Below are 20139 nucleotides of genomic sequence, written 5' to 3'. Positions count from 1 at the left end.
CAGGATTGTAACCTGGCTCTGGTCACTGAGTTGCATATGCCCAGTGGGCTTGCTCCATTGCAGGCTGGTTCTCAGCAGATGGTGGCAATAATCCTGTGCTGCTCTCATGAAGATTTTTTGCCTTTCTTAGGAGATGATCACTTTATACGGAGAAAATCACCTAGACACTCTAAATCCTCAAATTCTTATAGTCAAATGGCATGGCTATTATTATACTGTTTTTTTTCCATTTTGTCCCAATCTTTTAGTCTTCAATTATCTAATCAGTAAATTTGAATTTGTATTTAAAACATAGATCAAATTATTTCTGACAGAAAGTTCCTTTAAAAAATGTTAATGTTTGGGGAGCCTGGGTGGTTCAGCTAGTTATGAGTCTGACTCTTGATTTTGGCTTAGGTCATGATCTCGGGGTTGCGAGATCAAGCCCTGCGTTGGGGCTCTGTGCTGAGCATGAAGCCTGCTTAAGATTCTCTCCCTCCCTTTCTCCTGCTCATACACGTTCGCTCGCTCTCTATTGGGGGCAGGAGCAACACCAAGGGGGGGAGGGGCAGTGGGAGAGGGAGAAACAGACTCCCTGATGAGCAGGGAGCAGGAGGACAAGGAGCTCAATCCCAGGACCCTGGGATCATGACCTTTGCTCTGTTTATCATCTCAAACAATTTTATTTGGGAAACTAGAAGGAAAATGAGAAATACAAAGGTTAAGCAATCATTCAAGCATTTAACTTTTTGTTAAAGCATTTTTCTTCTCCATAAAAAAAATGCTAAATAATAAAAGAAGGCTTAATTGGTTAAAAACACGTAAATACATTTGAAATTTGCTCTTGTACTTCTCAAGGCACTTTCAGATATTGCAACAAACACTAGTGACACTTACAGAATAGTTAAATGTTATTTGAGGTCACTATTATCCTTAGGCTTGACTTTTTTCTCTACGGATACATTTCCATTTTTTCTTGTATGGTATCCAAAAAGGGGCAGCAGTCAATGCAGAGAGATGGTAACATATAAAGTAAATCCCTCTTTCAAAATCTCTCCAAAATCACCAGTGTGCATTTGACAAATCAATTACATCTCACAAGCCTAATAAGAAATTCAGTAGAGACCAGGCTTTTAAAATGGTTTGAATTATATTAATTTAGGAAACGTGTAATTATTCTAATGTCACATATATTCTGGGAGTGGATGATGATGATGATACAAAACTAAATACACCATGACCCTAAAACTTGAACTTATAGTGAAGTCCAGGTCTCTACTTTTCCTCAGAGCTTCAGATGCCTAACCTGGACATTCTGGGACTCATTCCAACCATCCTAACTCAAAATTGAGAACATTCAACTCCTTACTTTCTCTTCTGCAGCTTTTTCCTCTTGCTGCGTAAGGCCACTATCTTCCACTTCTGTAGCATACCAAGTAACCCACTTACTCCAGCTGAAAACCTCTGAGCCATTTTTAACATTCTCAATCCTCAACTTCCAAAATTAACTGTTCAAAGTTTCAATCTCTGGACTATCTCTTAAATCCATCTTCTATTCCCACTACCACTGTCCCAGCTCAGGTTCTCATCATTTCTTGCCTAGATCAGTTATCACTTTAACCACAATGTGGCCAGCATTACAGAACATATATGTCTCTTTTCATCTGAGGGCTCCCTACTCTAGGATAAAATAAAAACTACAAAGATGATGGTATGAGACTTCTGAAAATCTAAAACACTCTTCTCTCCTACTATCATTTATTCATAACAGCAATTATTATTCCTATATAAGAGACATGTAAACAGAGTCTGAGCCAGTTAAGCAGCGTGGTCCAAAGTTACGTCACCCTTAGGAAATGTATCCCAGGATGCTTTTGTCCAACTTCACAGTATTTTCTACATTGTCTCCCACCTTTCATTTCTTCTTGCTATTCGCATTAGCCATATTAACTAGTATACTACTCACTCTTCCCCAAGTTTACATGCATATTTATGTGGGTTCTGATCAGCTGCTCTTTAGTATTTCCCAACTACTTAACTAGAAGATATTTTAGATTAGAGGTTAGGGGGAGGAGCACTTCAAGAATTTACATATAGGAAGGGCTTAGGGTAGTCACCTGTTATGGGGAGGGTGTTGGGTAGGGGACTTGTCTTGAGGCTATGTTTGCATTGGTATTTATGGAGATTACATGTTTATTTGGAATGGTTTGGAAGGAGCTATATTTAACTTCTCATTTATCCTTTGGGAACATCACTTTAAAGGTGTGCATTTTTTTTTTAAATCTGTTATTCTCACCACCTGGGAGAGTTGAAGACTGTGTTTCCCAAAAAGGCAAAGGGAAGGCTATCTGCGCCACTATATATCCTCAATGCATTCCACCTATTGCTAGATGAGTACATGCTTAAATACATGCACGCACAAGATTTAGCTTCCTATAAACCTACGATAATATATTACTTTATAAACAGTGCCTCCCTAAATCTATAGCATCCAGAGAATGAAAACTTGTATTTTATATTTGTGGGATGGAGCATGGTAGGGATGGTAGTATGCTGAGAAAAAAAATGGCCTATTTATGGCATTTGAGACTCCTTTGTGGGAAGGTAACCTTCAGTGAGGTAGCTGTAATTTTCTGCTTGTTTTCCACATTATTCAACAGATACTTTAAACATAAGTCTATGACTTACACTTGGGGACTTTCATTAAAACATATAGTAGGTGCTTAACAGATGCAGAATAAATATGCAAGTACGGCGTTTTAGAACCACATTAAGAAATAAGAAATCAGGGGTGCCTGGGTGGCTCAGTCGTTAAGCGTTTGCCTTCAGCTCAGGTCATGATACCAGGGTCCTGGGATCGAGCCCCGCATCAGGCTCCATGCTCAGCAGGAGGCCTGCTTCTCCCTCTCCCATTCCCCCTGCTCGTGTTCCCTCTCTTGCTGTGTCTCTGTCAAATAAATAAAATCTTAAAAAAAAAAAAAAGAAATCAAGAAATCAAGTGGGGGTACATAGGGTAGAACAAGAGGACTGTAGAAAGGGATATAAACATGAAATACAAATTTATCCACTCTGCAAGTTTGTATAACATCCAGGTGGCAAATGATGTTGCCACTATCTGGGTAATTCATTGCTGATGTCCCCTTAAAACTCAGCAATTTGAAGAAGTGGCAAACATTTCCTCCACATGCCATTAGTTCCCATATCACCTGTCATGTGGAGCACAGCTGTTATTTGATTTGCTTTAAGCCACCTTGAATTTTCATATAGTTTGCACTTTCACACATTATGCACTAACATGCCTATCTTCCTATATTGACCTCATGCTCTCATATATCAGCTGCTGAACTTTTTTAGTTAGCCAGAAATTTATTTTTAAGCAATGGCACCATTTTTATATAGTGTTTATACAGTTATTTGAATACATATGTATTTTGTTTGTATTTATCAGAAAAACTGCTGATACTGGTAATAACACAATTAAGAGAGAAACTGATAGATGTAGTAAAAGTAGCAAATCTTAGAGGGCATGTTCTGCATGGAGCACTGGGTGTTATACGCAAACAATGAATCATGGAACACTACATCAAAAACTAATGATGTAATGTATGGTGATTAACATAATAACAATAAAAAAAAAGTAGCACATCTTTAGCCTCCTTCAGAAGCTCAATGAAGACTTCAATTCTGAAGCACAGGAAAATTAGAGAACTCATATGAAATACTAGATGTATATACAGTGTGTTGATATTCTGAAAAGTAGTGATGAAAATAAGGTTTTAAAATTATGGGAAAAATCAGCATGTAAAATATTTTAATAATTTATACGAAGAGTTTATGCCAATACTGCTAGAAATCAGTTTGAAAAGAAGCCCAATGTTCACCTCAGCCTTGACAAAAATTAAGAAAATTGATCAGAACCATTAAAATAATCTGCTCAACCTCCAGCAAAATTTCTTTGTAATAACTGCAAATGACTTTTCCTTCTCAATGTTAAAGCCAGTTTACCATTAAACTCACTATAGGTAAACTAAGAAAATTTGAAATTCAGGCAAGATAATACTTGGAAAAATAATTTTCCTTAAATGAAATCATGGAGATGCACTGAGCAAAATCCAGACTTTGGGAAAATTTACCAGCACATGATCAGGGTATTTCAACTACAAATTGCAAGAACATAAGAATGCAAGAGAGTTATCTACAGATTAAAAGATACTTGGAACATAGAACCCAATTTGCAATATATGGACTTTATTTGGATTCTGACTTTGAAAAAGTTAAAGAAAAAACCTTTTGACTTTATGAGGCAATCAGAACTTGGAACAGTAACTGGATATTTAATAGTAATAACATTTAGTCAGTTCAGGTATGATAATGGTATTGTGATTATGTTTAAAGTAAAAAAATTTCCTTCTTTTATAGGTAACTACTGAAACATTTTCCACTGAAATGACTTCAAAATGATGGGAGTATGAAAGAATGGAGAGGCAAAACAAATTAGCCAGAAGGTGGTAATTAGTAAAACTGGGTCATCAATACATATGGCTTCATAATATTGTTTTACTTTTGCATATATTTGAAAAATTTGATAATAAAGGTAAAATCATTAATTTGTTTACAATTACACTGTAATCTATTTAAAAATATTTTAAAAAATGAATACACTACACAATATACAGAATAAAACAGAAAACCAAAACATATTTATTTGAGAGAGAGTGAGCACGAGCGTGAGAGAGAGAGAGATCATGAGCAGGGAGGAAGGGTAGAGGGAGAAGCAGACTCCCTGCTGAGCAGGGAGTCTGATGTGGGACTCCATCCCAGGACCCTGGCTGGGATCACCACCTGAGTCTTAAAGGCAGACACTTAACCTAAGACTGAGCCACCCAGGTGCCCAGAGTTTGTTTGTTTTTTTTAAATAATTTTCTTAATTTTCTGAGTACAGAGTCAGGTAACATGTAAGCACATTTTCAGGAATGTTATATATATGAGAATGTAAATTTTCATTGAAGATTTTAAAATAATGAATGGTAGACTCTATGGCAAACAACAAAAACACCAGCTATTTTATTTCATTTTCAGAACTCTTTTTGGCTAACAGAAGCTGCCACATTCATTCATAATCAACATGAGTTTCATCATGGCACGCTTTGAACAGTTATCATTAAGTCAAATAAATCTACACTAAACTCATATTGTTGTTTTATGCTGATACCAGGATCATCAGACTCGGAACTTTTCACACCCAGTGACAATCAGCATGGTACAATGGAAAAGTACATTGGTTCTGTCATTAGCCCTAGGTTTGAATCTTTGCTCTGTCACTTAACAGTCAGTAATCTAATATTAGGGATTAACTCACAGGGCTATTGTGAATATTAGATGAATTTACGTAACATGCCTAGTATATCCTGGTACATACCATGCATGTGATAAATATTAATTTATTGCTTAGATAAAAAGAGAAAAATATATCGTTAAATGAAAAGCACTTAAATAAAAAGTACATTTAACACGGCAAATTAAATAAAGCACACATTAACTTAAAGCCAGAACTGAATCCCATAACCTTTTGTATTTAATTTAGTATCAGAAAATTGAAGACAAAAAGATTCAAGCTGACTCCAGGTACTTATTTCACTTACTACAGGGTTACAATGGAGGTATGTGGTCCTTCAGAATGAGGGCAACAGAAACCACCAGTTTTTCAAGTAAAAACTGGACATATGTAGACAAAGACTTTTCCTGGGGTAAGGAGGAGGGGCAGGTGGAGGCAGTGAGGGGAAAGAAGAAATAGAGTGAACCAAGAAACAATTTTCTTATATTACTGTCTGGTGGAATTTATATTTTTAAACATAAAAAATACTAGTCATAAAAAGACAACTACTTATGTAAAAGATTTTTTAGTATTCCTCAAAGAAGGGATGGGAAATGGGAACGGAAACAGAGAAGGGGAGACACAATTATATAATTATTTCATTTGCTAATTGGAATTTAATGCCATTATAGAATGATTTAAAAACAAGTGTTTCTTCTACAACTTAGTAAGTAGATGAGAACTTTTTGTTGAAAATAATCCATGGGGAAAGCTTAACATACCGTATTTACGCAAGTCTATAAATTACCTCATTCATTTTTGTACCCACCTTATATGTCTAGGGTACTACTATGTAATAATGTTAATAATACATTTGTCCATGACCTTATAGTTAATAAGTGGCAGAGCTAGGTCTTCAAACCCATTTCTCTGACTCTAATATCGGTACTCACAACCATCATGCTGTTACTTCTGAGTACATAAAAACTCTAAATATAGTCAGGATGAACTATACAAACACCCAGTAAAACCATGCCATAATCCATAAGCATTCATATGAAAACCTTCTACTTCTTTATGTTTATTTCATGATGGGAGTATATCAAGAAAATAACTCTGCCACAAAAACCTAGGCTCTACAATAAAGGATTATATTAAATCTGTTAACCTAACATGTAAAGTATTTGAACTAAGAAAGTAACAAATAATGGTGTTAAACATACCCACCTGAGGTTAAAGCTGAATTTCAAATGTGAACTCGCTATCTCTCTATTCTTTGTGTGATTTTGAGATATTCACATCTTAGATACACAATATCTTGATTTATATATTCCGTAAATACATGAAATAAGAGATTAAAAACACCTCACTCATTGACTATTAATACAATTTATAAAGGAAAAAAAGTCAGGGGATGGGGAAGATGGGTGAAGGTAGTTAAAGGGTACAAATTTCCAGTTATGAGTAAGTTCTGAGGATATAATGTACAGCATGATGACTATAGTTAACAACACTGTATTGTATATTTGAAAGTTGCTAAAAGTGGATTTTAAAAGTTCTCACCACACAGATGAAATTGTAGCTATGAGGCCATGGATGTGTCCTCTAACCTTACTGTGGTAATTCTGCAGTATACACATATACGAAATCATTACACTGTACACTGTACATTTACATGTTATATGTCTATTGTATCTCAATAAAGCTAGAAATAAAAAAATAAAGGAAAACCAGCTATGTTGTGACTGCCTTAAATGACTACAAACCTGTGAACTTGAATAGATTTTCCATCTTTATAATGGTAAATACAAATGACATTTTTAAAGATTACAAAGCTACAATATTATATAAGTATGGTTCTCAACATATCATTTTAAATAATTAGATATGTCTAATGTGATAACCTTATTTCATATTTTCACTATTTTTAAAACTAATATTTATCAAGTGTATTCTGTGCCAGTTGATATTCTACATGCGTTCATGTATTAACTCATTTAACCTTTGTTTACAACACCTTGATGAGGTTTGTACTGTAATCTCTGTTTTACAGATATGGAACTTAGCATACACAGGTTAAATAACTTGCCCATAATTAGAGATCCAGGGATCAAATCTAGATAGTATGGAATACTAAAATCTGAGCTTTATTATTAAACAGCCATTTCAAAAAGAGTAGAAAAAAAATGCTTTATGACTTGATTTCCATTACCAAAATATCCACAATGTTTAAAGTTGTGTGTGTGTGTGTGTGTGTAACGTACTCAAACAGAACTAAGTATTCTTTTAACACAAGGAAGATTACTTAAAAAAAAAACAAAATTTACATTTGGAATGTTGTTTGCTTATGTCATTTTTATTCAGTGATGGGCTAGTGCATTAAAAGTCCTAAGCTATACCTCTTTGGTAATCTTTATTTATTATAAAGATTGTTTTCATTTCCTTTATTTTCAAGGATCATTTACTATTCTTTTATTACAAAAGTAAAACAGTTCATGACAGAAAACCAAGAAATAGAGATGGGTAAAGAAAAAAAGCTACCCATTAAATAATCCCACCACCCAAGAGAATCATTCTTCATAACTTACAGTACTACACTTGATTTTATTTGAATTTAACTTAGAAATAATAAAGGGAACAGAATTTCTGAACTTCAGATCTGTTCTCTTGACTTTTCTAAATTGCCTAACCAACAGACACCTCTTACTGCCATTTCAGAAAGCATGTATGTGCTCCATGAGCAGCCCAAAATCTGTCACATTTTAGCTTGCTTTATAATTAGGCCATGAATTGTTCCTATGTTTTATTTTCCCTGGAGTTTTCACCTTTTTTCTTGTTCATCAGCTCAGACAATATGCCTTCATATCAGTAATACCAGACACAGTGAACTCTCAATCTAATTCACACAACATGTGTATTGTTATCTACTCTTTTCTTGATAACATTCCTCATAAAGCTGACATTTTGTTCAAAAATATGCTAATTGCTCATTGCTGTCACTCTGGAATTTTTCACCAAAATCCCGAGTTAGTCTTTGTATCTTCCTTTTAGACTTGTATTTTGTGTCACTAAAGAGAAATATATGTGAATAATTTTTTCAGAAAAAGAATAGAAAGCATGTCCAACGAGGTTTTAGCCTTTACGCTTGAGTGATAGGTGGGTGGGAATGGAACTCTAGGTTCAAAATAATATTTCACAGAATGCTCTAACTATAGCTCCACCTGTCTTCTAAAACATTTAAGGATGAGAAATCTGATGCCAATCTCTTTCCTTTGTAGGTAACATGTTTCCCTGTGATTCTGGGAGCTTATAGGATTAAAAAAAAAAAAAACCTTTATCCTTGAAGTTGTGATGTATCGAGATGTGGAGTTTTTTTCCCTTTCTTTCTATTCCACAAACGTAAATCTTTCTTTAAAAGACATTTTCTTCAATTAAAAAATCTATTTTCTTCTTAGCATTTGCTCTTTTTGTAAGATGAATACTATATTATCCTGGGCATGTGTTCTGTTTTTGTTATCATTTTTCTCATATTTCCAATGTCTCTTTAAAAATGTTTTATACATTGCTCTTCTCTTTGATCTCAAGATCTTCAGCAATGTCCAGTCTGTTCTTTAGTCCTGTATAGAATATTTATTTTCAGTAATGATAAATATTTTGAGTTCGAAGGACTTTCCAGGTCTACTTTTTCACAGCAGCCTTTTGTTGTTATTGCCCACCAAGGCTCTCCAAGAAAAACTTATCCTTCTGCTTTCTACATTATTTATATTTTCCAAGATCAACTGTTCTGTTTGTTCATCTTGGCCCTTTTGTCTTTCATTCACTTGACTTTCCTTAAATCTCTGTATTTCTTTTTGTATTGATAAAGGGGAAAACTCATTTCTTCAGCAGTTTTGTGGTGAATCTCTACAATAGGCCTCTCCTCCTCTGAGAGGACTTTGCAATGATCTGTGGCTCTCTCTAATCTCAGTCTTCTGCTGAGACTGTTCCCTGAAAAAACTAAGTTTCAGAGATTCTCTGAGGCTTCACTGGAGGAGTACCTCACAACTGCTGCAAGCCTCTCATATGTATTTTGCGTTGTTCCTTTGCTCTGTAATAGTTCACTAACCGCAACTAACATATTTAAGGACTAATTATACAAGTTATTTATATTATATAGCCAAAGAAGTAACACTAAAAAAAATAGACCTGCATTTTAGGAAACAAATCATTACAGCTTTCATATCCCTAAACTGATTGAGAAATATAGCTTGGAGACCGGGAAATAAAACATTGGGTAATTTTATATAGTCTCTTGTAAATCTCAACTTCTAAGCCACAATTTTCCTAAGTAAAGTTTAGGCATTTTAAAGATTTTATTTTTAAGTCATCTCTCTACCCAATGTGGGGCTTGAACTTACAACCCTGAGATCAAAAGTTGCACGCTCTGTGCCAGCTGGGTGCCCCAAAGTTTAGGTATTTTAATACTGCTTTATAGAAGAGAAGTCATACATCTATCTGGAAATAAGTATGCCATATGAGGACATATTCTCACTGTATTTCTACAGTAATAGTTGTAGGTAAGAGAATTAAAGTCAAGAGTTTAGGGGCAAGCTGGGGAAGGAAGAGAATATAATCAACAGTTGAAAATACAAAGTCTAAAAGTAAAATCTACATAGGAAATAAAATCAAGTACCACAACACTCTGTATACTCCCTCACTTAATTGTAATTAGTTATACACTGCCTTTCTACTAAAATGTCAGTAACATAGAAACTAATTCTATAAAGTATAAATTAATCAAGATTTTTCTCCTAAAAATAAGACTAGTATCACTACAAAAATTTTGATGTCACTAAAGGAAACTGACAAAATCACCCAGTCTCAGCTAATTCCGTAAGATTATTATATAGTACTATAATATATATATACGTATATATATACATGTATATATATATATGTATATGTATTACATGGAGGTCCTTTTAACCATGACTAGATAAAACATTCTTCTGCAGACAGGATGATATAGCTAAGGCTGAACTCATTCAAATGTATGCATATATAATAAATATTTTAAAAAGTCAAAGGGTTCTGCCCAAATGTACCCTTTACAGAGTTTTAGTCTTAAATATTCAGTAATATCTCAACTACCATAATTATGTGACAGACTCACTTTAAGTTGCTAGACCCTGGCAGAAATTCAGTTTGTAATGAAAACCATCAAGCTAACATATTATTAACAAAAAACCTATTAGCTTGGTATTTATGATAAATAACTTTACATATTTTGGGTAAATACACTTGAAATATCTTGACTACTATATGTACATGAACTTCAAAGAGGGATATTTAGCAGACCATTATTTTATGTAACATAGAATTTCAAGACTTATAAAGTATTCATTTGCAGACATCCAAAAAACATCTCAGCTGCAACCACAATTCTCCACTTATTTTTCTGATAGATGAGCAAGTAAAAAATATAGAACTGTGTAATTTTTATAGACACTGCTAAAAAGTGAGTATCTACAGTAAATGGTAATTTAGTTAACTTTGTTTCCTTTTTCTCCACTTAACTTTGACATATATATTTTTCTTTAAAAAACATTCCGTGTAGAATTAAAAATTCTTAAGCTTTGGAACTAGGTCGCTATAATTAATCCACATAAGACATATGATAAAATCTGTATTGATTTGAAAGTACTGATTTTCAAATAAGAGAAGTGTAGAGGGTTTTTTTGTTTGTTTGTTTAGGATTCAGGAAGAAGCAGCGTGATATTTAGGAGAACGTTTGAAAAATTAAAATCAGAACTCTGTGTGTAAAGTGTACCATATATGTCACAAAGCAGAGGAGAAAAAGCAGAGCATGCGAAAACACTATGCAAAACACTATGGAATTTCTTCTGGTTGGGCATTCAATCAAAGAATATCTAATTGCCTATCATGCTGTATGCTCAGCCCTCCGTATATTATGGTTACCTAAGTGTCTTTCATTTCTTCTAAGCACTGGTACTACAGGGATATGTGAAAAATAAAGGGTGCTGAACACCCAACACTGTGCTTGCTGCCACTCAACAATTTCAGAAAAAGATTTAATCAAAAAGGTTGCTAACAGTTCTAATTAAATAAAATAAGGTTCTTGGGTTATAAATGGATTATAGTTTTCCACACTTGACCTAACCCACTTCCTAACATTTATACTGGAAGTGATTTAAAAATGCCATTTGGAAAGCAAGAAAATAAAATATTCTTTACATCTTAAACAGAAAAATCCTTAATTTTAGGTATACTAACATACAAACTCCTTTATCCTATAAAATGCTCTATCAAGTCTAAACTTCTAATGATCACGTATGTTGATATATATTTTAACAATCTAAAAACATCTTATGTAATTTCTTCCTGTAGATACCTTCATACTTCTAAGGTTAAAAGGTGTGCTTTGTTAAAAGGTTTCCTAAGGTGATGCTTCTTCCTATGGTTAAACTGTTAACATCACATAATCCATTTAATAAAAATTTCTGGTATATTTTGACTTAAGTAATTGTTTTTTTTAATCTCTTGATTTATTAACTGTTATAATTCCATATATGCATGTATCAGCCATATTTTCATAGCTCCTGAAATATAAAACTGAGGAAATGAGTTTCACAAATTATGACAATATATTTAGAATAGTTAACAATTTACTATTTTAATTTAAGAAAATAAGGCTTCAAAATACTGGTCATTTTGTGTATTTTATGACACAGAAATGTACTCCGTAAACATCAGTGGTAACAGTATATCACTGTCTTTTTAGAAGTTTCTTAATCTGTTTTACAGCAGATGCTAAAATGTAGCTCATCTATTTATTATGATGGAGCATCTCCTTGCTTAAGTTGAAGTATGCAAGTGAGCAAAGCTTACAGCAGCTGCTTAATAAACAAGGCCAGATTTCTAGTGGTCAAAGTAAAAGAAAAAGGTGAATAACTTTTTTGACAATGACTGGCATTTTCAACTTTGTTCAGTGGCCACTTTGTTTAAGTAATAAAATCAATGTCTGCAAATTTACAACAGAATCTCTACTTTGGCAATTAATGAATGTCAGAAAGTACTGGGGCGGGCACTGTGTGACACAGAGTTACCCACTTCTCTACACCATAATTATGTTTCATGAGCATGATATGGCTCTCTGAATATGACTGAGTCCTCAGCAGGGTAGCAAGAAGCAAATATTTATAGCAAACACCATTATTAGATAGAATTTCTATGCAGGAAGATAATATGGAATAAGACTGGGAAAAGGGTAGAAGTTGGCGGGTGGGAGGGGGGAAAGACTAAAGAATTATGCAAATTTAAAAGTGCTGCACATTGGTACTAACTGTACTAACCAGGACATGTATTCCTGCAACGGTATCATAAATGTTCGATGTGTATGACATAGGACAGCTATTCAGTGTAGTCCTTGAACTGAGGCCAGTCTGCAAATTGTTTATTACTAATCTGTGAAGAAATGAGGAGCCCGCACCAAAAATGGAAATCAATTATGTCACTAGCACACTGGTTAGCTCAGCTGATATTTACTCACAGCCTTTTTTCCTTTTTGATAAAAGGAAGGAATGCATTGATTTACATTCTGGAACAAGCTCCTTATCTTGAGGACCAATAACAGTTTGTGGAACAGCTACCCTGACCTGAGTAGCACTGTCATAAAGCACAATGCCTAATGGAATAAACCATATTTAAAATGTTACATATTTAACACCCTTTATTTCCTCCAAATTTAGTAATTTCTAAAATTCAATGCCTTGGTTATATTCTCTAACTTTGCAACACTTAAAGTGTATCTGTCACATGGATGATGTGATATACTGGATGGGTGATGATGCTATCAGGCCTTATACATACAAACAGCTATGGGCAGTTAAATTAATTTTCTATTAAATAGTAATACATTCTAAATTTAGATCAGATGAAGTTTGATAAAGTTAAGTCTAATAAGGACCTCATGTAAATTAAGCAATAAATTGGGTATTTTCATCAGTCTTTTTCAGCAACTCCAAAATCTTTGTATGATACTTACTGATGAGTTTTGCATCATTCCTTGAGGGACTTTGATCATGCAATAATTCAGGTACATTCATCATGTGGAAAATAAATATTCTGAAAAACCAATACATAGTTGATGAACACATGAAACAGTCAAAATCAGTGAAAATCAAAAAAGGTTCTAGAAGATGTGTTTCTAATTAAACATTTAAGCTTAAATAAGATACCTTCCCTCTTCCATGGGAAAAATTTGTTGTAGCACCTCTTTCTAATGGAGAGTTTTATAATAAAAGCTGCTTTTTATAGCTACTGTTTTCTGAAAAGACCAGAATTATAGAGTTTGTAGCCATAATAAATGGGAAAATTAACATATCATGTTATCATATATATCATAGAACATCACATTTCTAAATTTCAAATCTTATTTTCTAACTTTCTTATGAAAGCCAGTGTACTTTCAGCTATTATGGTCTTGATTTCATATAGCACAAAGATGTTCAAATGATTTGCAGCTTGTAACTGGTAGATGGATTTACAAATATTTTAAAAGTAGAAACTGACAGGGATAGGTGGATGATTACATTAGTATCTCCATTTTCCTAATCAGCTGTATCTCTAGTACTTAAATAGTGCCTGACACATAATGAATGCTCCAAAATAGTTGCTGAATAACTGAACTGAAGGAAAAGGAGGAAGAAGAGCTTAGGACGACTAACAAGTGACATATGTATAGCTGAATGATGCTATCACCAATTGAGACAGGAAAAACAAGGAGTGTAAATGGAAGAAAAAGAAGTTCTATATTCAGGGCTACTGACTTCTGTGGAATTCTAAGCAGTAATATCCAGAGGGCAGCTAATACACAAGTTTGAGGCTTAAGAGAAAGATAGAGCGATTATTTGGAAGGCCTCACCACATTAATGGTAATTAAAACTGTGAGTGTGGATGAAATTTATCTGTGAGAATATGTGTCATGAGAAGAGTCCAGAAAGCAGAATCTTTGGAAAAACCAACACAGGGTGATGGGAATGAGGAAGAAATGAAGATGAGATTCTAGAAGGAAACTGAGAAGAAACAGTCCAGGAAGCTAGATGAAAGCCAGGAGAGAATTACATCCCAAAAACCAACACAGGAGAATTTTAGAAAGAACGTGGTCAACACTGCCAAAATCTACAGAAAGATTGAAAAGGCAGCTAAAGGATCTGGCAATTAGAAGATCATGTGTGATGTTAGTAAATAGATTCAACAGAGCACATTTAGCTAGGTATATATCCTTTCAGATTCTGCTCCATGCTTTTAAGATTTTACACAACGATATGTACATATACAAACATACACAGAGGTTTTAAAAACATTATTCATTTTACAAAAAGAGATATTACGATTATTTATCTTGATTTTTCTAACTCAAAAATATCTTATGAAAATCTCTCCAAGTAAGAGCAGTAAGACATGCTTGTACAATAAATTGTCCATTGTGTGGCTATCTACCTCAATTTATGCAACCAATCCCTTATTATCACTATATATTTTTTCTTTTGCCACTAAAAACAGTGCTGTAATAAACATGAGGTGTTCCCAGAAGCATGATTGCTAGATCAAGGAGCATATGTATTTTAAAGATTTTATTTATTTGAGAGAGAATGAGAGAGAGAGAGAGCATGAGAGGGGGGAGGGTCAGAGGGAGAAGCGGACTCCCTGCTGAGCAGGGAGCCCGATGCGGGACCTGATCCTGGGACTCCAGGATCGGACTCCAGGATCATGACCTGAGCCGAAGGCAGTCACTTAACCAACTGAGCCACCCAGGTGACCCAAGGAGCATACGTATTTTAAAAAACATTTTTATCATGGTAAATTTTGAACTTACACAAAAGTACACAATGGTTTTTTCTTTTTTTTTAAGATTTTATTTTTTTATTTGAGAGAAAGAATGAGATAGAGCATGAGAGGGGAGATGGTCAGAGGGAGAAGCAGACTCCCTGCCGAGCAGGGAGCCCAATGTGGGACTCAATCCCGGGACTCCAGGATCATGACCTGAGCCGAAGGCAGCCGCGTAACCAACTGAGCCACCCAGGCACCCCAAAAGTAGACAATGTTATCCTGAACCACCATGTCAGGTACCCATTAACTCAGCTCCAACAGCCACCAATGCTTGACCAATCCATACCTCTATTCATCCTATCCCTGTGTCATTTTGAAGCACATCCCATTCAATCTTTCATTTCATCTAGAAATATTTCAGGACCTATCTCTAAAAGATAAGGGCTCTTGTATTTTGTTAGCTGTTAGACTGTTTTTCAAAAAAACTCTGACAATTCATATACCTCCCCTTTGATCCCCTCTCCTATTAGGTAACCACTTTTATAAGTTGTTGGTTTATTTTTCCAGTATTCCCTTTTTTTAAATGTAAGAAAATATACATATTGATGTGTCTTCTAAATGCTTAAATGTCTGCTATTATCTTTCTTTTACCCTGTCATGTGAATAATACCTTGGTCAGGTACAGAATTTTTATGGTACAGTTCTTTTCTCTCAAGATTCAATCTTCCACTGTTACAAGTTCAAAGTCCAATGCCATCAACCAGGTGTCCACCACTCTGCAGGTCAACTGCAGCCACTGCAAGTGGCCTATGAGCAGCCGCGCTGGGTCTGTGACCAGTGCCACTGCTGCGCCAGCATGTGTGCCGTGTGCCACCACGTGGTCAAGGGTCTGTTCGTGTGGTGCCAGGGCTGCAGCCATGACGGCCACCTACAGCACATCATGAAGTGGCTGGAGGGCAGCTCCCACTGCCCCGTGGGCTGCGGCCACCTGTGCGAGTACTCCTGACCCACCCCGAGTTAGGCTCGGGGCGGGAGGGGCTGGGCGTGGCAAGCCAATAAAGGAAGCAGGAGCCGCAAAAAAAAAAAAAAAAAAAAAAAGAAGTCCAATGCCAATGTGACACTATCTCCTTGTAGATAACTTGTTACATTCAGAACGAAGGAAACTGACCAATATATGTCTGGGTGTGTGTGTGCATTTTCATTAAACCATCCGGAACTCACTGACCTTTATCACTGATGGACTCAGGCTATCTTCAGCTCCGGAAAATTTTCTTCTTTTTGTTTAATTGTGGACTATCCTTCACCTGTTTCTTTTTTCCCGTTTAAATTCCCATAAATATTATTCACATGTTAGATCTGTTAGATCTATTCCCTAAAGTCTATTATCTTTTCTTTCAGGATTCTTCCCCTTTTTATTTTTGCTGTGTTGTGAGGATTTATTTTACTTGATTTTCCAGTCTAATAATTTAAGTCCCAACAATGATCACTCCTCACTGGAGTTCTGCTTGCATAACTGTGATTTTTATTAGCTGCACCTACATTTCCTTCAGTGTTCACTTTTATCGTTCAAGTTGTTTCCTCTAGTAGTTTTATATAGTTTTATTTATTCTGTTGGTTCAGAATGATCCTTTTCTTGAATTTGTAGGCAACTCTGAAGGGCTGCCTTTCTTTGTTAGCACACTATAACCCAATAATGGAGTGGTCAAAGCAGCAGCTTTCCTCTGAGTAGTGGAAGGTAAAGTGGCCTTCACCCCTGGGACTGCCAGTTAGCAGCTAAAGTACCAGGAGGAAGGCTCTCTGGTGTTTGATTATAGGTCTTCTCAAACTTTCCTAGTCTCAGTAATGGATGAACTCAGCCTATAGGTTCAGCTATTCCCTGGATTTGTGGAGTCCTGGCGTAATCCCTAAGGGCCAGTAACCCCTCCCCACCAATTCAACAAATATTTACCGAGCAGTGTACGTACCACTTATGGAGTTTATAGCTACTGGATGGGAAAGAGATGAAAACAGATACTAAAAGGAATTTTGCCTATAGTTTTAGTTTCATTCATTAACATTACCACTACACCAAATACGGCTATCAACCCTTTAACCAACATGGTATTTTTCTCTTATTTACAATGTCCTACCCCCATCTCCTCTTTCTATAATCAGTCCCACTTTTGGATAGGTGATAGTTAAGTAACAGCACCGATCATTTCCTAAGAGAAATAAAGGCACTACACTACTGCTGGTCCCTCTCAAAAAAACAGAAAACGTATCAGGCTTTTCCTAACATATCATCTTAAGAATTTCTTATTATTAAAAAAACCTAATATCCTGGATCTTCTATGTGCCATTTATTGTGACTGAGTTTTGCACAAAACTCCCCCAGAAAAGTATAAAAATCACCTATTAAATACATGCTTAATTTTTTAGTCTTTACTCCTTTTAAACATTTTAATTTTTTCCTACGGGTTATCCTTTTTCATTTGCATGCAATCTATCTGTGGAAGAACCGGAACTGTTTGGGTGTTCCACAGTCTAGATTTTGGTGGATGCAGTTCAGCACATCCCTCTAACCTTGGTATTTCCTGCAAGTTGCAGCTGGATCCTGAGGATTGAGAATTGGTATTCTTTCATCGGGGGCATGCAATATTTTCTTTTTTTTTTTAAATTTAACGTTAGCAATTATTGATCCTCAATGCTTAGATATATTAACCAACTGGGGGTTGCAAAACAGTTAATCTTTTTTCATTCTTTTGGCTGGATTAAGCGTAAAAGAAAATACTTCTCCTTACCTATAATGAGGTTACCCAATGATAAAGTTCAAAGGCAAAATAATTTTTTTCCAGTTCTGCCTAATTTTTAAGATAAAAAATTCGTTCTCTGATGATGCTGAATTAAAAAATTTATCACTGTAGAATTATGGATTTAAACATAAATGATGGGTTTTAAATATTCGTAATTAATACCCTTATTGAAACTCAAACTATCCCATCTCTGGCCAGTGGGAACTGCTCCTAGTTGTCTCCTAAGGCTTTTTGACAAGGCTTTGACAGTTTCCTTGGAATCTGTAATGACAAGATGTTTCAAGCTTATCTATTTTCTCTCCCAGACACAGAATTATCCATTTTTTCCAAGAGGCCCTGGTTTTCTTTTAGAAGAAAATATTTCAAGATTATAATCTGGGCATTAAGAATGATTATTGCTTACTGTCTTAATGTCATTACTTTTATATCTTTTCAACGGACAAAGCAAGGAAATTTTATATATTAATATCTATTTTGAATTTCATTTGGAATTAATTTCAAAATCACAAAAAGCTAGAAAGAATACTATATATTTATCCTTTACCCAGATTTGCCTATTATTGTTATACTCTCTTGCTTTATAATTTGCATTCTCTCTACACATGTATATATACATTTTTGAAGGAAAAGTACATACATCATGGCTCTTTACCCTTATATACTTCAGTGAATATTTCCTAAGAAATAAGTATTGCCTAAGACAGAAGGATATTCTGTCACCACAGTATAATTTTCAACTTTGTAAATTTACATTGATACAACACTAATCTACTGTCCATTTTCCTTGTTAAATGATCTAATAATGTCCTCTATAGTCACTTCCCCCACTAGTATAGGATACAGCCAAGGAACAGGTATTGCCTTTAATAATTATCTCTTTACATAGTCCGGAACATTTCTATCGCTTTATGACATTGACATTTCTTAATCTTTCATGGCATTGGCCTTTAAAATGGAAAAAAAACAGAACATTCTTCATGGTTATGCAGTCATAGCCAGAATGTTACAGGAATAATGTTATATCCTTCTCATACTATCACATCTGAAGGCTCATGATGTGCATCTGTCCCTCCTTTGATGTTAATTTTATTTATTTATTATTATTATTTTTAAAGACTTTATTCATTTGAGACACAGAGATACAGAGAGAGAGAGAGAGAGAGAGAGCATGAGCAGGGAGAGAGGCAGAGGGAGAGGGAGAAGCAGGCTCCTCGCTGAGCCAGGAGCCCGATGTGGGGCTCGATCCAGGACCCTGGGACCATGACCTGAGCGGAAGGCAGATGCTTAATCATCTGAGCCACCCAGGCACCCCTGATGATGTTAATTTTAATCACACAGTTCAGGTGGTGCTAAATTTCTCTTCCCTATCATCACTGTTTTCCCTGCCCCCCTCCTCGCTTGTAAACGTGAAGAGGCCATGTAAATATCCTGCTTTTTATAAAAAAAAAAAAAAAAATCCCCTCTAGATTATCAGCCATTAGTGATTCTTGCCTGATCATTTTTACCATAAAGGGTGTATCAGGTAGAGGTGGGAAGTGACTAGGAGAGGTCTTAAGGAACTTTCTGAAGTGACGGAGACAGTCTATATCTTGATAAGACTGGATTATACAGGTCTACACATTTCTCAAAACTCAAGAGAATGTTTCATTAAAGAAATAATTGTTAATTTCACAAGTGTAAATAATAATTTATAAATTATTAAATAATAATACACAAATATTGAACTCTAGTTAATGAACTACATGCTGAAGTATTTAGAAATGTTTGCAACTTATTTTGAAAGGCATCAAAAAAAAAGATGGATTGTGGGTAGATGGGTAGGTATGTGATAATGTAATAAAGGAAATACAGTAAAAAAGTTAATAACTAAAAAATGTAGTTGGTGGGTACAGTGTGTTCACTGTGTAATTCTTTGAACTTTGCTGTATGTTTGAACATTTTCATAATAAAATACTGGGATTCTAACTTCTGCACAGCAAAGGAAATCATCAACAAAATGAAAAGGCAATCTAGTAAATCGCAGAAAATATTTGGAAATTACAGCTCATAAAAATATCTAAAACATGTAGAGAACTCATACAACTCAAAAGCAAACAATCCAATTAAAAAATGGGCAGAGGATATGAATAGACATTTTTCCAAAGAAGACATACCTATGGCCAATGGTATATAGAAAGATGCTCAACATCACTAATTATCAGGGAAATGCAAACCACAATGAGA

At 35.0% G+C, this 20139-nt stretch overlaps 1 protein-coding gene across 9 annotated transcripts in view; it reads right to left on the bottom strand.

Moving 5' to 3' along the window:
* The window catches only part of ANKRD12 (ankyrin repeat domain 12), a 122098-nt gene that overhangs the window by 23962 nt on the left and 77997 nt on the right, over nucleotides 1-20139 (bottom strand). Inside the window, exon 2 of one of the 9 annotated variants that reach the window (XM_045887039.3) lies at nucleotides 13338-13417. The exons of the other annotated variants lie outside the window; for them this stretch is intronic. Within the exon in view, the coding sequence (XP_045742995.1) occupies nucleotides 13338-13401 (64 nt within the window). The 5' untranslated portion in view covers nucleotides 13402-13417. The remainder of the gene's footprint in view (nucleotides 1-13337; nucleotides 13418-20139) is intronic. 9 annotated transcript variants of the gene reach the window in all.

The sequence above is a fragment of the Mirounga angustirostris genome, unplaced genomic scaffold (assembly GCF_029215605.1).
Source record: "Mirounga angustirostris isolate CCGP_5_RB_7025 unplaced genomic scaffold, mMirAng1.0.hap1 SCAF_14, whole genome shotgun sequence".
NCBI lineage: Eukaryota > Metazoa > Chordata > Mammalia > Carnivora > Phocidae > Mirounga > Mirounga angustirostris.
This window is presented reverse-complemented; position numbering and strand designations above follow the sequence as displayed.